General features: G+C 40.5%; 1 protein-coding gene across 1 annotated transcript; it reads right to left on the bottom strand.

The window, feature by feature from the left end:
• Nucleotides 1-708: 708 nt before the first annotated feature.
• dhx8 (DEAH (Asp-Glu-Ala-His) box polypeptide 8) lies at nt 709-14,442 on the bottom strand. The gene is made up of 23 exons (XM_041815112.1): nt 14,266-14,442; nt 13,886-13,971; nt 13,714-13,786; nt 13,170-13,261; nt 12,962-13,068; nt 12,379-12,759; nt 12,132-12,276; nt 11,732-11,938; nt 11,553-11,640; nt 11,350-11,447; nt 8,925-9,072; nt 8,202-8,383; nt 7,602-7,796; nt 7,127-7,312; nt 6,831-7,041; nt 6,558-6,739; nt 5,110-5,250; nt 4,855-5,010; nt 4,547-4,684; nt 4,257-4,385; nt 1,857-2,053; nt 1,588-1,767; nt 709-1,497 (listed from the first exon to the last, which is right to left on the bottom strand). Exons 1-23 carry the CDS (start codon nt 14,372-14,374, stop codon nt 1,278-1,280), a joined length of 3,651 nt encoding a protein of 1,216 aa, XP_041671046.1. The 5' UTR covers nt 14,375-14,442; the 3' UTR covers nt 709-1,277.
• Nucleotides 14,443-15,296: the final 854 nt, after the last annotated feature.

Consider the following 15,296-nt stretch of genomic DNA (forward strand, 5'->3'; position numbering starts at 1 on the left):
AAGTATGTTTTTAGTTCTACAAATAACCATGCCGAGAAAATACAGGTATTTTAATGCTTGTAGAGAGTTTTTTCTTCAGTGACTCCATGTATCCCTTTTCCAAAGAGCACCTCAAACTAACATTTTATTGAGTCCAAGCAGCACTCCTTCCCATAGTCTGTTAAAAAGTGAGTTTATACCTCACTTGGAGACATAAACAAGCCTCTAACAGTTATTCTGCCATTGAGGCAATGCTTGGTACATGTTGAAACAAATATCTTACATTTAAATAGGGGGATCTAATTTTGTCCTCTGCAGACTTTAACAGAGTAAAATTGAAAAGTTCGTATTTGCCTAATTTGGAGGAATTTAGTGATTTAATGTTGCAATTTTGGATTATATTTCACTGAGTTGAGAAACTCAAGGGCAATTTTCATTTAAATTGTTTGGAGTTTGTTTTTGCATTGACTGGAAAAGTGTCCACGTTTGTTTGTAAAGCCATTCATGAATATCACTAAAACTAATGCGGTCAGCTAAGCGACCTTAACTGTATTAGATGAAAACATAATTTTTTAAAGCTTAAATCCTTTCTACTCAGCTTAAAGTGTGCTGCCATTGTATGTTGTTCTTTTATGTCTTTTTTTTGCTTGATCATTTTATCTCGTTGGGTTGCATGAGTAACAAATGGCTACAAAATTACAGAACAAAATTAAAGAACATAAACCAGACTTAAGAAAATTTACCATTTAATGATGACATATTTTACACTGACCAGTCTCACAGAGCAACTTAAGATATACTAGCATGTGAAACTGGTCTCAGTCATTGTACAAAATCTTTCAAACACAAACCAGTTGTCCATTCTTAAAGGTCTGACTGTAAAATAAAAAGGTCCGTTTACATTTCTATCAGGTCATATTCAAGCTAAACATTGCGCGGTTACAATTTACACAATACCAAAATAAATAGTCCACTTTTTTTGTAGAATCTCCTCATAAAAGATTATCTTTAAAACAACTGTCTCAAAGGCAAATGTGGAAGTTTTCCTCTTCTTTATGCATTAGTGCTCCATTTTTTTCTAAAATAATGACACTAAAATTGCCCCCAAATCAGCCAGGACAGTTTAGGTTCACTGGTGGGAAACTGTACAATGTGTACAACTTAAAACAGACGAGTGAAAACAGCCCATTTGTGATGAAACAGATATAAACCAGCCGGCTCTGATCGCATGTCCCGTGCTGTATCTGTTTATGTCATCACTGTCAAAACATTTAAGTTTCACATTAATAACAACAGACTTAACGGCGTCTGAAAGCACGAGAGATTCTCCAGGCGTTGGGCTCCTCATAGCGGTTGTACAGAGGCTCCAGGCGCTGTTGTTTCTTCTGCTTGCTGAGGCGCGTGGGGTCGGACACTTTGAAAAAGGCGGGAGCGAACTCCACCAGCCAGCGCGGGTCGATGGTGGTCACCTCTCGCATGTACTCCTTAGTGGTCAGCACCAACTCGTGATACACAACCCTGAGGGGCAGAAGCAGAATGTCACATTTGCACATTAATAAAGTATTTTTCAAAAGTTTAAAGAGAGTTTAAAGAGGGTTGTGGTCGTACCACTCAGGCTGCCGGTTGAACAGAGCACTGGAGGGGTGGATGTAAACCACTTGTTGGTCTATGAGCGTTCTGTAACCCTCCTGAGGATCCTTCTTGGCTGCATTCCTGAAGAAACCACTGCAGATGGCTTTCTGGACTCGCACTGTTGCCTTACCACAAGACACTACATCTAGCTTATGTCTAAAGAGGAGAAAGCATGTTGGACATATAAGTCTTATTTCACTTTAAGTTATCAAAAGTTACTTTGTTTGCATTGTAATCCTAACAACCTGTCCATGATTCCCAGCATCTGTTTGCGGATGTCCTGAGCTCTCCGCAGCGAGCGAGCCTGGATGAAGTTCTCATAACACCAGGGGTTGGAGAACTTGTTGTTCTTCCAGGAGTTGTAGACAGCCAGCAGCGTGAGGTGATCACCTTCAGGTTGGTGAAACTTTGCCTTTTTCTGGTCAGCGAGAGCCTGCTTGTCCTGTAACACAAGATGAAACATACGGATGGTATCCATGGTGAAAACTCAGAGCAAATACTTTTAAGAAGCATAAAAAGGAGACAAAAATTACTTTGGTTTAAATTTTTTTGCATCTATCTGCAAAATTGCAAAACAGCAATCCACTTTTCAACATGGAGAAAATAAAAAGAAACTTTGGACACAGTAGTCTAGAAAGAAAAGTTGAAAAAAACATTTACTATTTTACATACTATCTTATGTTCAAGATAGTTTGACTTATAAACTCTTTTCACATCCTGTTGTTGTTTAACCTGACATTTTAACAAATGCATTACATGGCATATATTTCACATCCTTCTAGGCAACACCTCAGACAATTTTAGGGTGGGGCAGATTTTTCAAAGGGAAAATCAACAACTCAGCGGTTGATTGGACTAACCTGTCTGTCACATCCCTATCAATGGAACTAGTTGGTCTTGAAATCTTGCGGAAGTGTGTCTGACGAAGTGCAAAAAATCTTTTCCACCCATAGAAGCTTTCAGTGTGATTTTGTGCTCTTTTTTAATAAAGAAATGTTGTCCAGCTCTGGTAAAACTGTTACTATATCCTATATTCATGCTAATGTCATTACCGGTCACCACTGTTAACAGGCTTGTATGGGTGCCCGTTAGGACAATCTCAGATCATGAAGAAATCGAATGCATCGAGGATCTGCTCAAGCTGTTGAATTATAAAATTGTATTTGCAAGCCTTTTCACCTCTCTACTAGAGATTTACCTGTCAGCATAACGGAATGAAGAGTAACGCTTAATGATATCGGCACCTTTTTGCAGAGGGAGACAGCGATGTCCTCAAGGTCCAGATATTGATTGTTATTCTTAATCATTGATTTTGTTTCTTTAGCCTACATGCATGCTGCTGCAAGATCCCAGTCCGCATCTCCCTCCTCTTCTCTTTAATTGTGATCAGCAAACGGGTACGAGTGTAACACAAATATGTCGCCACTCTGTGAATAAATGTTTTCCCCAACGCTTTATAAATAAAAATAAAGATTATGTTCAAGTAAAATGCACTCACTTCTTTACAGCATAACCACGTGTCTCAGAAATCGATCATTCTGGGTTGTGTTCATATTTGCTCATTATGCTATCCTATAAAAAAGGCTGAAGTAACCTTGTGATATAAAACTACATATTGCATATGAACAGACTACTTGTGCAAAGCTAAAGCTAAAGGAATTCTGTTATGATCCATGTGCTTTAAAATAAAAAACCCCTGTGAAAGTGTGCCTTAAAACACTTAAATAGATTTAAAAACACAAAAAAATGCACAAATGATCTTTTTAAAGTGGTGCAAAAAACTGAAGTTCAATAAAACAGAAGAGAATGCAGGAAAATAAACAGACCCTGTTACCTGATGGTGCAAACCAGGAAATAGCAAATTTCAAAAATATTTTATGCATTGACCAGCAGGATTTTGCAGATGAAAAAGAAAAAAAAACTCGACTTGTAAACACAGAATGTGTGCATTTAAAAAATATATGGGGAATATGTTGGTTGATTTTGGTCATTAATTTACAAACTTTGTTTAAAAATGGAATAAACATCACAATAAAATCCAAGATTGCGATCTAGCCATAGAAAAATTGTGATACAGTGATATGTTTTTCATACCACCCACCCCTGCAGGCTTGCAGTCACTTCAACTAAACCACAACCTTTACTAAAGGCTCCTTCCCCTTAAATGAAGCAGACGGTTCGATCATTCCAAGTGGGAACGACATTTCAGATTGAAGCCTCGCCAGATGGATCTACCCGACGACAAACATGGAATCCGACCAATCCATTGGCTTTGCAAGGTTAGTCTTTGGTTTCTCTTTTCCCTCTTTTTAAGATTTACTTTTGGGCTTTTATCTTTTTTCTCTGAATCAAAAAATAGGAAACTGGGGAAAGAGAGGGGAAAATGACAGAGAAAAGGAGCCACAGGCTGGGTCTGAACCCTGGCTGTCCTTTTGAGGACAACAACCTCTGTACATGGGGTGCACAGACATAACCAATGAGCTACAACTGCCACCTGTCATTAGTTTCAGTGGACTTTGAAAAGCAAAGCAATGTTGCAGACTTACCTAAATACTGAAGGAACACTTGAAATAATCAGGATGAATTGTTGATTTTCAAAAAGGGTATTAAGACACGTTAGATTCGGGGTTTAGTGTCAGGCATACCTTAGGTCTGTAGAAGACGTTCTGCACAGACAGCATTGACACAATGGTGAGCATCTCTTCACTGCAGCCCAGATGGACGGACATGATCAGCATCTTACAGAGCATGGGCTCCAGAGGGAACTCAGCCATCTAGAGGACAGACACAGAGAGAAAATCATGTTGAAGCAAGCAGGAGACAAGATATGATTTAACAAATATTTAAAAAACTAAGGAAACACAACAGATACACTGGCAAAGAAAATCTGGCACTTAACACCTAAGGGAAAAAAGTTAAGTTTATAGTCCTTTACCCTTCTTCCAAGCCGTGTGAGCAAGCCTTCATCATCCAGAGCTCCAAGAGTGTAGAGCTGCTCCATGGCTGTGATCAGAGTCTCCATAGGAGGAGCGTCCATAAAGTCAAAGGACAGGAGGTCATTGATGCCCATCGCCTGGTCAAGGAAACATTAATGTAAGAACAAAAAAACAGTGTATATCTTAAATGTTTCAATCAAAACCTGAACTTAATGCCGAAAAACTAAAAACGCAAATCTCTAAAAGTACATTGTGAGTGAAGAGGATTTAAGTGAGACAAGTATGTCTGCTTCCACCTGTTGTTTACCTTGAGAGACAGCACAGTGCTGGCCAAGTTAGTCCTCTGGATCTCAGGCACGTTTGTTGTTAACATCTCGTCTCTGTAGGCTCTCTCGGTGTAGAGCCTGTAACACTTTCCTGGACCTGTTCGCCCAGCTCTGCCTGCCCTCTGTTTGGCTTGGGCCTAAAATTCATAATCATTTTCATAAAATTCAGTACCATTTAGCATTGAGGACACTGATAAATCAAGTAAAAGCTTGGGTTCTTTAAAATCCTATCATACCTGTGAGATTGGCGTTACCACCAGTTGGTCGATTCCGGTCTTAGAGTTGTAAACTTTTTGTTTGACAAAGCCAGGATCCACCACATAGTAGATTCCATCGATGGTCAGAGAGGTCTCTGCAATGTTTGTGGCGATGACAACCTATGAGGGAGAAATATGATTTAACACTTTCTCTAAAAATGTTCAATAGGAATACATCACGTCATCCGAGGAGGAAAGTGGGGCACAGAAGTCACTTTTTGCAATATAACAAGGTGCAAAAAACATAATGTTTCAATGTTATTAAAATGCTAAAAATGACTTGTGTGCTGGAGTTTTTTTACTTAGATTTGATCGTGATAAAGAGTCCGTTGAATCATCCACCTTTGGACGAGCAGAAGCAAAAGAAATTCCCATTTTTAATTTGTAATATCAGCCTTAAAACTGGCACTGCAGGTCATTAAGACTCAACAGCAGAAGGTCCAACATGTTCAGTCCTGTGCATTCGTTTTAGGCATCATGGGGCCCAATGTCAGCTAAGGTCAAGCTTGATGGCATTTCTTTTGTCCATGCCTTTTCAACCCTGGAGACCGCCAGTGGTCTTTTCGGGTCATTGGGACATCAATAGCACAACCAGGGGCTCATGGAAACCCCACTACTCGCTAGCATGGTACCTTAGGCTGTGCTTACTTGCCACACCCACCCTTTACTCCACCCTAGAGGTGCAGACTTTGTCATTTTTTCAACAGATTTTCCCCATGCTCCTGGTAATATACAAGGACATCTAGAGCAACTCCTCCTTTCTGCCCTCAGGTGGGCTAACTTGCCATTACACGCCTTACGTCAGCCACACTTTTTTGCCCAAACATGGCTTAAAGTTCTGCACAGTGCTGTACGTGCAACTGATATCCCTGTATATATCACTGAGATCCAGCATTCATAGCACAACTGAGCTGCCACCATTATATCTTTTCCCCTTTATTAAGGTCATAATCCTTAATTCAAAGAAAACAGTGGTTAACGGTCAAGTCTGTAAACTTTTTGACGTGCTGCTTTGATTGAAAAGACTCCTCCATTAAAGACAAAAGACCAGCGAAGGTGGGCAGCACAACTCGTCAGCTGTGGGGATATATTTCACAAATATCAATGTAAGCTGAGTGCTCAACAACCGTATCACTAGGCAGCAGGAATTTTACCTCTGAATGATAAAAGCAGATAGCACTTTAAGAGCTGCACAGAAAGTGCACATTAGATAGTGATGAAATCATAGGTCAGGAAGACAGTTTAAAACTTTTTCATGCTGAGAGAGGCCCAAAAATAAACTGCATCTTGTATATTGGTGCAGCTTCTACTCTGGATCTTAACGTTATTAATTTACAGAGCTATATCACTGCTGTTTAACAGCCACAGCTACCATTTTTAAACTGAACAACTTTGCAATGCAACAGATTACTGTTGAGTGTCTGCACCTTTCTGCTGCCTGGAGGCGCAGGGTCAAAAATCCTGGTCTGCATCTCACTGGGCAGAGCAGAATAAACAGGTAGGATGATCAGCTCAGGAACATCTGGACCCAGAGACTTCATCCTCTCATACAGGATCTCACAAGCTGTGTCAATCTCCTCCTGACCAGTCAGAAACACCAGGATGTCACCTGAATGGAGACAAGACAAATTAATTCAGAGTTGAAATGATTTCAAGCCCTTCCAGTGGGAAGAAAGTGAGTCAAAGATTTAAAATCCTACCTGGAGGCTCTGTTAGATGTATTTGCATGACTGTGATGAGACTAGCATCCAGGTAATCTGTCTCAGGCTCTTTGGTGTAAAGAACCTCCACTGGATATGTTCTTCCAGGGATGGTGAAGATGGGAGCTTCATAGAAATACTGAGAGAACTTCACAGCATCCAGAGTAGCTGATGTGACGATTAACTTCATGTCTGTGCGCTTCTGTACAGTCTGAGAGAAATAAAAACAAGAGCAGTGTAAGTGTTTACAAAAGTTTCCTCTCTAGCCGAATAATTCCAGCTCTTATCTTCCTTACCTTTTTGAGCAAACCGAACAGGACATCAGTGTGGATTGTCCTTTCGTGAGCTTCATCCAACATGATGATTGCATACTGGCCCAGTTCAGAGTCGATCAGACACTCTCTCAGGAGCATACCGTCTGTCATGTACTTGATCACGGTCTCGGGGCTGGTGCAGTCCTCAAAACGGATTGTGTAACCCACCTAGACCAAAAGATGTACAGGTAAACCATTGTGCAATTGAACTAAACCAATGCAAATGATCAATGTTGAGATTTAGCCATTGTTATCATCAAATGGGCCCAATTCATACTTGCACAAAACAAAATGACTTGAATTTACCTGGGCAAGCTGCATGTGTGAACACAACCAGCAGTGATTTTCACCCTGACTTTACCCTAATAGTCACCTTATAATTCCACATGCCTCATCGCTACACTGATTGACAGGCAAACTGTAGGATAACCTCTTAAAGTGAAGATGAAAGACCTACCTCTTGTCCTAGACAGCAACCGTACTCCTCAGAGACTCTCTTGGCGACTGACATGGCGGCCACACGACGAGGCTGTGTACAGCCGATCTTTCCCCTAGTGGTGTAACCAGCCTCTGCCAGGTACTGAGTGATCTGTGTGGTTTTACCAGACCCCGTCTCACCAATCACAATCAGGATCTGGTTGTCATGGACGGCCTGTAACAGAAAAAGATGTTGAGCAAATATTAAAAAGTAGTCTTTTCTGCTTCTGCATTTCATTGCTCTTTGATATCAACAAACATGTCAAAAATAGCTGACAGAGTAATGGTTTAATCTGCTGCATCATGGATTTAATACCCTATTTGAGCTTCAGCCAGATTTGTGTTACAGTTATTTAATATCACTTTGTCAGTTGCATACAAGCACAAATTACCAAAACTGGGGGAATCTGGTAATTTGCATTTGGCAGATGTTCCTTTTAGTGTATCTCAAAGCGTGCACAGCTGCTTGTTAAAGGGTAATCACATTTTCAGTTGAATCTAATCAGAATCAATTACAACCTCTCGTGTGAAGCATCTGAAAAGACTCCCTCTGGGCTTTGTTATTAAAAGCGTTACAAACCTGAATGAGCTGCTCCTTCAGTTTGTAGATGGGCAGACTCTCCCTCTGCTCCAGGATGGAGAGCTGGGTCTTCTTTCCATACGAGGCCTTGTTGCCCCCAAAAGCATGTTTCTTCCACTCTGGGATGTCGTTGGGCATCATGCCAATGCCTCTCATATTGGCTGCTATCTGCCTCCCATCGGCTGTAAGAGACAGAAGAAGCGTTCTTGAAAAACGTTGTTTTAACAGCTAAAATCTCATCACATTAAGAGCTATGTCACTGCCAGATCAGCACTGTTACAGCAGGATAAGTGACACTTTTGGAAACATTCTCCACCACCTGGGGCCATGGAGGGCATATAAGAGCAAAGAAACATTGCAGGACTTTTCCATCCGGACAGAAACAGGCTCCAGGAAGCCAGATAAGCATCTACAATTCTGACTCGCCTGAGGGATGCAGCCTGCCATCATAGAACATGACTGACTCAGACCATGCTGTGTTTTTTATAACAAAAGCCAAACACACAGCTTTAATTATCATAATGCATTCTGGGATGCAATCTGGCTGCAAAGAGCACAGGAACAAGTGACATATATACTTAAAAGCCATGAAATGAATGTGATTGATAAGCAGAACTCAAGCTGGTAGAGATGTTTCTGCAAACTGATCTGATAAACAGTTACACAGCATCAACATTTGTGTCTTAGAAATTACTTAATGTGCACATCTAATGGATTTCTAACCATCTGGCAGCGGGTCGACCCAGTGTTTATTGAGCCCCATGGGGATGGAGTCCATCTCTGCCTCTCGAGCCGCCTGCTTCAGCTCTCGTCTCTCCTTAGCTAGAGCGCTCTGCATCATGGCCGCCTGAGACAGGGAGCCATCTGGATTCTGTGTGAAGAGGAAAACAGAGGTCAATAGTGGGATAAATGAGCAGTGTGTACCTAATTTAATTGAAAAAGTTTGCTGAAGAACTCCCGAGTCAGTCATTACACTGCAAAAAACAAATAAGAATAAAAGTGTGCTAGTGCAATTTTTCATCAGAAATCTCAGTTATTATAAGCAGGCTGCACAGTGGTGTAGTAGTGGGCACTATCTCCTCACAGCAAGAAGCCCTGGTTTAAATCCTCTTAACCTCTTAACAGACACAATATTTCTTAATGGAGTTTGCATGTTTCTAATAATTTTCCTCCTCACATTTTCAGATTTTAATAATCTTCAGTGGGACAGACAGGAAGCTTTGGGGGCCTGATGTGGCCCTCTGACCAGTTGATGATCACTGCAGTACAGCACATCACAAAGGAGAGGGTGTTAGTGCAAGAGCTCAACCAACTTTTCCTTTGTCTCACAGTCTCATCTCACAGCACCAACCTCATCACTCTTCTTTCACTTTGTCATTCTGGTTTGTTTACAGTTGTGAATGCTGCTCATAGCTCACTCCAACTTCCTTTATCGGAGGCCTGTACAGCCAGGAGACAGCTCAGCTTCTCCTCAGATCCCTGCTGTTTTGCTTTTAGATCTATGTTTGACTTGCAATGTTGTCTTTCAGTCTCATTTTATACTTTGTTGTTCAAAAAAGGCACTTTTTTGAGTCGTGTACACTCCAAACTTCACCCCCAGTCAAAGGCATAGGCACTAGGGCTGGGCAATTAATTGCAATTAGATTAAATCCCAATATGGCCTGCTGCAATTTACAAATCGCTGAGTTTCAATATTTTTTTTTAACTTTAAATGTGTCAAAATACCAGTGTGATGTATTCATTTTTATTTGCAGCAGAGATTTGATGCACATTTTGCAAACATTCAAGTGTCACATAGTGGTCCATTTAAATATGACTGCTTTTTACTAATCCTTGCCTTCATCATTGCTGATTCACCACACTGCTGCTGCTGCTGCTGGCTGGCAATAATTCTCCTTCTCCACGCCAGCCTCTTCCTTTATAGCTTACAGCTTGTTGCACCCTCATAATCAGATTCATGATACTATGTCTTCATTTCTTCTGAAATAATTTCATTGTTTTCAATACACACTGTCATAAATGTATCTATCTATATGGGGGTTTCACGCGAGATGTTCCCTGGGAGTCAAAGCATGCTGCTTAACTAACCAAGGGAACATCTTTGGAACAGAGCCTTTCCTGCCAAGTAAAGTATTCATTTTGCAATAAAATGGTTAAATGTAGGATGAGCATGTTTGGACTGAAAGTACGTTATATATAGAATGATTTATTGCTTAATTTTGTTGTGAAAAATACATAAGATGAGGAACCTAATGATAATTGCATATTAAATTACAACCGCAAAATTGGGGGGAAAAAAATCACAATTAGATTATTTTTGCAAATCGTTCAGCTCTAATAAGCACACAGTCCCCCATCGCAGGGACGCAACAGGTTCTTTTCCCTGGACCCTGGAGGTGGTGCCATAGTGGAACCAGAGTCTCTATTCTAGAGCAAGTTCTCTGGCTATTAATCGTCCTCCCAGGGACAAATAAAGGGTTTTGAATTGAATAGAATTGAATCCAAACCAGCCCAGTAACAGTGAATGTTGCTTATTGCAAAATCAAAAGACTTTATCAGTCCCCAGGGGGACAATTCAAGAACCTTGAAATAAGTTTGATGAAATATATCTGACAAGACATTAGACAAATCCGCTTGCTTAGATTTGAAGTTTTGCAGTGTAAATAATATTCCAAATAAACATGATTAACAAAGGGGGGCGACTGGCAGCTCAATGTGGCTGAAGCGGAAGAGGAGGAACAAAGTTGGGTGCTCTTGGACAACAGGGAGAAGTAATGTCCAATATAAAAAGAGGAAACCACATCACAGTCTCTTTGCCCTGATGAAGACCTAGGAGTTATAACATGTTGGCTTTTTAAAAGAGTTGGCTGTTATAATAAAGGCTTTTAAAGTATTCCCTTCCTCGTTTTAATATTTTCCTTGATTGAAGTGCCTGGATCCTCTTTCGAAAGATGATAAACAATTTAATGCAGCTGTTCTATTACAGTGTGCAATGAATTAAAAATTTGGCATAAATAGACCAGAAATTTGATTTTCAATAACTTACTATAAGATGCTCGCTTTTTCCTCAATATCTGATTGAGCTCTCATGTGATGTTTATATGAAATATTTGCATGTGTGCATAAATACTCCATGCATAAACCTCACCTTGACAATCTTAACAGGGCTCATGTCCATGCTCTGTTTGGTGTGTCCCCTCAGAAATGGAGGCTCCTCTTCAACCAGCTCAATTTCCAAATCCTCATCTGAAAACAAGCATGATCTCTTAGCAAGAAGTCCACTCACAATTATATCTTGTAAGAACACATGACACAAGACTACAATGAAAAGCTGCATTTCAAATCTCTTACCTTCCTCATCATCAACTTTGGGAAGGATCCCCGTCTCATCATCAAAATCAGGGAACTCCTCTTTTGACAAAACGTTGGCAGCAATCATCTGGGGGGAGAAAAAGAGCATGGGTACACATGGAAAAACTGGAGAGTCAACAAATGCCACTTTTAATTTGTGTAATGCTTCATTATCCCACCTGTTTGATCTCCCACTTCTCCGGGTCAGATATTTTGGTAAGCCTTTTGCGCTCCAGGGTGTCATCCTGCTCCAGTTCAGGTGCGTGGCCCTGGTTCAGGTTGCTTGGTCGGTCAGGGTTCCTCATATTGATCTCCTCTCCTCCATCTGGGCCAACATTCCTCCTTCTGTTGGGGTTCAAGTCTTCTCCTGTCTCCTGGTCCACATCCTGGGAAAAACGTCAACAGAAAGATTATATGATAACATTGCAAGAGGTTACAGTCCAAACGGAGAGAAGACTACAGGCTTGTAAAATTAGATCTTTATTACATAACTTTAAAAAAGCTCACACAGCACAACTGCTTTTGTTTACCAAGATAAACTGCAGCTTAGTTCAAAGCTTTACTGCCTGCTGTACTTACCTTCATACTGAGGCTGGTCTTGGAGCCAGTGAACGAGAGCACCTTGATCTTGACTCTTTGGCCTTTGTTGACGACATCTGCCACATTGGCTACTCGACCTTCTCTACGCAGCTCAGAAATGTGAACCAAACCCTCCCATCGTTTCCTGCAGATTTTAGGAATGAACAGGACATTTGATTAGTAAGCAGTTGGCTACTTTAAAATTCCAAGTGTGCTGCTAAAATCATTTTGGTGACTTTCTACTCACCTTAACCCCTCCAGCTGAACAAAACATCCAAACTGCATAATACTGGTGACTTTGCCGTTGTAAATGTCACCAACAGAAGGCTCCTCTGGTGGAGGACGGTCCACATGTTTGTCCTTCCAGCGATCAGAATCTCTGTCTTGGTCTTTTCTGGGGCTTGGTGAGCGCTCTGACCAGCGTGAAGATTTGTCTCTTCTCTTGCCACGATCTCTGTCTCTATCTCTCTCTCTGTGACGATCACGATCTCTGGAACGAGACCTGGACCTTGAGCGGGAACGGGTACGATGCCGTTTCTTTCTGTCCCTGTCCCGATCTCTGTCTCGGTCTCTGTGTCTGTCCCTTTCTCTGCTTCTGCTGCGACTTCGATGTCTGCTCTTTTCTGACCTGCAAGAGAAAAATATTTTAAACCCGTCTTTAATTCAATAAAACTAATTCAATTCACTCAATAATGTTAATATATTAAGTGTCTCTAAGCTAATATTTGTATTTTCAGAAGAAAAATGAAAGCAAACAAAGAATGCCTGCAAAAAAAATCTTATTTCAGGAGGGCAAGTAAAAACATGAAAGGTATCTGAAGTGAACCTACCTGCTCTTGCTAACTTTGGAGTCCGTACCACTGACACTGGGCATAAACATCTCCAGCTCTTTCATGGCATCGGCTGCAACTTTCACATCATCTTCATCTAGAAGCTTCTGAAAAGATCAGACAAACAAAATAATGTTTTTTTTTTCTTTTACAATTTTAGTTTTCTAAGTAGTGAAATTGCTTCTGGTGTTTATTTTACGCAACTTACTTTTGGTGCTGGATCATTTGCTCTGCACAGTGCTGGAAACATTTCCTTTAACCTATCCTTCTCTGACTTCGGCTTGACCAAAGCATCAGAGGCTGAAATGAAAAAAAACAAACAAAAAAAAAACTGATTATTTCAATTGTTTATTATCAACAAGAAAAGAATGTGAGAGGAAATAATGTTTGGCAATGCACAGAGATACTGCAGGTATGTAGCAGTTAAGTTACAGGCCACACATAAATAATATTCAAGAAACTATTCCACAGTATTGCAGACCAATACTGATGTACCAGTGTCAGGTGTCAGTAAGCCTGAGTGTTCATACAACACTGAAGATACTGTAATGAGTATTATTTTACAGCATCGTATTGGTCTTTCACTTTGCGAGTTGGGAGTCAAAGTGATCATTTTACTGTGAGCGTCAACGGGGAATGTTGCCTAGAATTTTATTTTAGTAAAACATTGCTAGTGGATTCCCCCTTGATATCGCCTCGGAAGTGATGACTAGATCTGTGACTTGGTTAGTCCAGTGTTTACGTTTTCTTACCTTTACTAGTCGATGCCTTGGATGGAGGTCGCATCGTCTGGATGAGCCTGAGCAAATTACTGATGAGAGAATCCTAAACATGACAAAACAGACAAGAAAATTAAAGTTTCAAGCACAATTAACTTTAGAGGCAAGCTGTCCCTCAATCTGCAGGCCTTAAACTTCAACTTACGGTGAATTCAGCTCCATTTTTGATCAAAAGCCCCTTAAATCCGTCAAAAGTCGGTTGTTTTTCGGCGAGGTCGATGACAAATTCAGCTGTGAAACATTAAAACAACATTTATTAAGAGGAAATTCAATGCTCGGTAAGTTAAGCTAGCCAAGTCATAATATCTGAAGTCAACTTAGTCGAAGCGATGTATTTTCCTTTACAATTATTAACAGTTAATGGGTTGATAGAATGTTTAAATCAGCAAGAAGAGTGAAAATCAACCAACAGAAAAACACGCTGTTAACCGTTTGAAGAGACAGCACTGTGGCTAACTTAGCATTAGCTAGCCAGTTAGCTCAGAGAGTAGTTTACGGCGGCTGTTTCCGCCTAAAAATACACACCTAAATCTTTGTCACTTATTCCCAGATGGTTGTCGAGCTCCGTGCAGACTTTGGACACCAAAGACAAATATTCAAGCTTTGAAAGCTCCTCAACCCCGCCGTCTGCCATCCTCCACGAGCTTTGTTTTGTTCAAGCAACGCAAACGACGGCGGACATATTGGATTGGGGCAACATCCGCCTTCTATTTCTTACGTGCTGCGTTGTCGAACGTGCTACGCTATTGGTTCAGCCAATCCTTACGTCATCACTGTTAAACGGCTGGGGTTTTGCCTGTCAGTTTTCGCTCTCTGTGCCTCAGGATGGCGCTGAAAGCCCTCACAATGGTTTATTATATCCGTCCAATGGCCTTTGAGTTCAGTTTCTACTGTGAAATATCAATTTATCATTTGAGGTTTGGCACCAGAGCACAAAAATCTGTCTCTTATTAAAATGTACATAAAACAAACCGCGTCTGTGTATGTTAGTTTTACGTTGTGAAATATAGATTGGCCAACTGCATATGTTTCCCCTTTTGGCTTCTATTCTGTGTTTAATGAATTGTGTATGTTACATGTTTATTCAATGCACATCTTAGTTGATTTCAGCGCTGATATGATTGTGTTTGGCATTTTCTATTGTTGTGTTCCAAAACAATCTTTCCAAAACCATGCATAATTGTTAGTGTTTTATATTCTGTGGCCCTACAGATTCAGCTGTGGCCCCTGGGATGCATAGCAGAGGTACATTAAGTCTAGCATAGCCATGTTGCCTAAATAATTTGTTACATTGCATGAAAAATTTATCAGGTCTTATGTGCTTGAGATATTTTAGACATGGAAGCATTTTTCTTCTTTTACTTTGCTCAGATGTGACCCCAGTGAACTGAACCTTTGACGGAGTTAACATGGTTTAACCTACTTTTAGAAAATTTAACAAAAATGCCACAGTGTTCATTGCTCTTTTTTTTTTCTAAAACAATGACTTAGAATGTTAGTTGACTACCATTTTTTTCAAGGGGGAGACGAGACTAAGACTTGCTAAAATAGATCTT

Source organism: Cheilinus undulatus, linkage group 20 (assembly GCF_018320785.1).
Source record: "Cheilinus undulatus linkage group 20, ASM1832078v1, whole genome shotgun sequence".
Classification (NCBI taxonomy): Eukaryota; Metazoa; Chordata; class Actinopteri; order Labriformes; family Labridae; genus Cheilinus; species Cheilinus undulatus.

Excerpts from the sequence above, each read along its gene's own strand:
- dhx8 (XM_041815112.1), bottom strand. The coding sequence starts at position 14,374 with ATGGCAGACGGCGGGGTTGAGGAGCTTTCAAAGCTTGAATATTTGTCT. Across the intron at positions 13,787-13,885 it reads AAAATGGAGCTGAATTCACC|GATTCTCTCATCAGTAATTT; the intron begins GTAAGTTGAAGT and ends TGTCATGTTTAG. Across the intron at positions 2,054-4,256 it reads ACGTCTTCTACAGACCTAAG|GACAAGCAGGCTCTCGCTGA; the intron begins GTATGCCTGACA and ends CTTGTGTTACAG.